This window comes from Aedes aegypti, chromosome 1 (genome assembly GCF_002204515.2).
Source record: "Aedes aegypti strain LVP_AGWG chromosome 1, AaegL5.0 Primary Assembly, whole genome shotgun sequence".
In the NCBI taxonomy this organism is placed as follows: Eukaryota; Metazoa; Arthropoda; class Insecta; order Diptera; family Culicidae; genus Aedes; species Aedes aegypti.
In genome coordinates, this window is record NC_035107.1 from 197,231,377 (window position 1) to 197,233,918 (window position 2,542).

Sequence of the window (2,542 nt, forward strand, 5' to 3'; positions counted from 1 at the left end):
GGATTTGAGATTATCAAACATGTTTTGAAAAAGCTACTTGTAAGCAGTTTTGCTACCAGGTATTTTCCCAGATCCTGGCTTGATATTACTGTAAAGTTTATCCCGAAAGGAGGACGTGTGTCGTATGAAGAAGCGTAGAGTTTTAGACCAATCAGTCCGACCTCTTTTCTTCTGAAATGTCTGGAACGCATTATCGATCTATACATCCGTGATATTTATTTGGCAAACATGCCTCTTCATGTGTATCAACATGCTTACTAATCTGGAAAGTCCACTAGTAAAACATACCAAGTGACTGAGTGCTCAGAAAGGCGAACAGACACTTTTCGATCCCTCCATCGAACCACTGCTCAAGGAGAATCCCCGTCGTTTCGTCATCATTTTCCCCATCCAGTATCATGGCATTTGGCAGATGTACAAGTAGGCAGAGGCATCTCTCTGGACAATAGAGGAAGTCGATCTCTCTAAAGATCTAGCCGATTGGGAAAAGCTCAAGTCAGGCGAGAAGCACTTCATCTCACATGTATTGGCCTTCTTTGTCGCTTCCGATGGCAGCATGAACGAGAACCTCGTGGAACGTTTCAGCCAGGAGCTCCAGGTCACCGAGGCACGTTGCTTCTATGGATTTCAAATTGCAATGGAAAACGTCCACAGTGAAATGTACTCGCTGCTTATCGATACTTATATTCGTGATTGCAAACAAAGGGAGTACTTGTTCAATGCCATCGATAATCTGCCCTGTGTGAAGAAGAAAGCTGAATAGACATTGAACTGGAATTCAAGCAAAAAGGCCAACTTCGGAGAACGCGTCGTAGCCTTCGCCGTTGTGGAAGAAATTTTCTTCAGTGGAAGTTTCGCATCCATCTTTTGGTTGAAGAAGCGTATACTGACTTCTGGGCTAACATTCTCCTACGAATTGATCTCACGTGACGAAGGCCTGCACATTAGCCTGGGACACGGTTATATGAAAAATTTAGATTCTCGCTCCAGTCCACTTTTTGGATTGCATTTAGGTCCCATAACAACTGTGCAAAATTTCAGCTCGATTGGAGAAACTATATTTTAGCGCCAGCCGTTCAAAGTTTGTATGGGATTTACTATGGGAAAACTTACTTTTACAAAGAAAAATCGCCAGAGGTCGCCCATTGTCCTCAATAAAAATTCTGACCACAGATCTCGATAGGTATTTCTACGATGAACAACATTGCCGAAGACTGCAAAGCAATCCGATGCTTGTGAAAAAAGTTATTAAGCATAGACTATTCGGAAACTTTGCCCGATTTTGTTATTATTGTTATTCCTTTACGTGTTAATCAACGTCGCCTTGCCAATAGGGTTTCATTGAATAACTTTTTTCACAAGTGTCGGATTGTTTCGCGGTCTTCGACAATATTCTTCATCGTAAAAATACCTATCGAGGTCTATGCTCAGAATTTTTATAGAGGACAATGGGCGACCTCTGGCGATTTTTCTTTGTAAAAGTAAGTTTTCCCATAGTAAATCCCATACAAACTTTGAACGGCTGGCGCTAAAATATAGTTTCTCCGATCGAGCTGAAATTTTGCACAGTTGTTATGGGACCTAAATGCAATCCAAAAAGTGGACTGGAGCGAGAATCTAAATTTTGTCCCACACTACTGCACATGGAATTTGTTTCTCTTATGTTCAAATATCTGGTACAGAAACCATCACAAGAACATGTGATCGAGTTTATCCGCGAAACAGTCCTGATCAAACAGGAATTCCTGACGAAAACCCTTCCGGTTGACCTGCTTGGCATGAATTGTGACCTTTTGTCGCAGTATATTGAATTCGTGGCTGATGGACTGCTGCTCGAGTTGGTCATCGATAAGATTTACAATACGAAGAATCCCTTTAGTTTTATGGAGTTCATTTCGCTTGAAGGTAAAACTAACTTCTTTGAGAAGAAAGTAGGAGAGTATCAGAAGTGGGGTGTTATGGCCAACCGACTTGACAATGTGTTCACACTGGACGCCGACTTCTAGAGCAGGGCTGCCCAACGTGTCGCATCTGGCCCGCGACCTCATTTTGTGCTGCCCGCGGAGGGTTCGAAGATTCTTTTCATATTTGGCCCGTTGACTATTCTATCAACCCGAGGATAAAACATACCAAAACTATTTAATTTCCAATTTAAATTGTTTTTTGATCATTCTAGAATTCAATTTTTTGAATGATGAACATTCCAAATCTCAAATTCTGAATATATCAACAATGTTCTACTATGATTTCCATCGAAGTTCAAAAAAATACAGCCTAAACAAAACTTATGGACAAAATGCTATAAATTTAACAATAATAGCCAGATTCTTACAGAACTTTCACCAAGATTCTATAGAATTCAAGCCAAATTCAATACGTAATTTTTGTAAATCCTGTGCAACATTACAATGTAACGCTATGTAAGATTAGGCATAACCTTAAGCGATTTTATAATTTATATATTTTATACATTTCGAGCAGGTTTCTTTTGAAATACTTTTGACATTCTGAAAGATTTCAAGGTTACATTTCGAGATGACTA

The 2,542-nt window shown here is 39.9% G+C and overlaps 1 protein-coding gene across 1 annotated transcript; it reads left to right on the forward strand.

The window, feature by feature from the left end:
* Nucleotides 1-295: 295 nt before the first annotated feature.
* On the forward strand, nucleotides 296-2,006 carry LOC23687795 (ribonucleoside-diphosphate reductase subunit M2; the record flags this gene model as incomplete). Its single annotated transcript, XM_021838591.1, is given in 2 exon segments — nucleotides 296-959; nucleotides 1,726-2,006. Coding segments are annotated over 2 exon segments (945 nt in total), but the record flags the coding sequence as incomplete, so codon positions are not given.
* Between the last annotated feature and the right edge of the window lie 536 nt (nucleotides 2,007-2,542).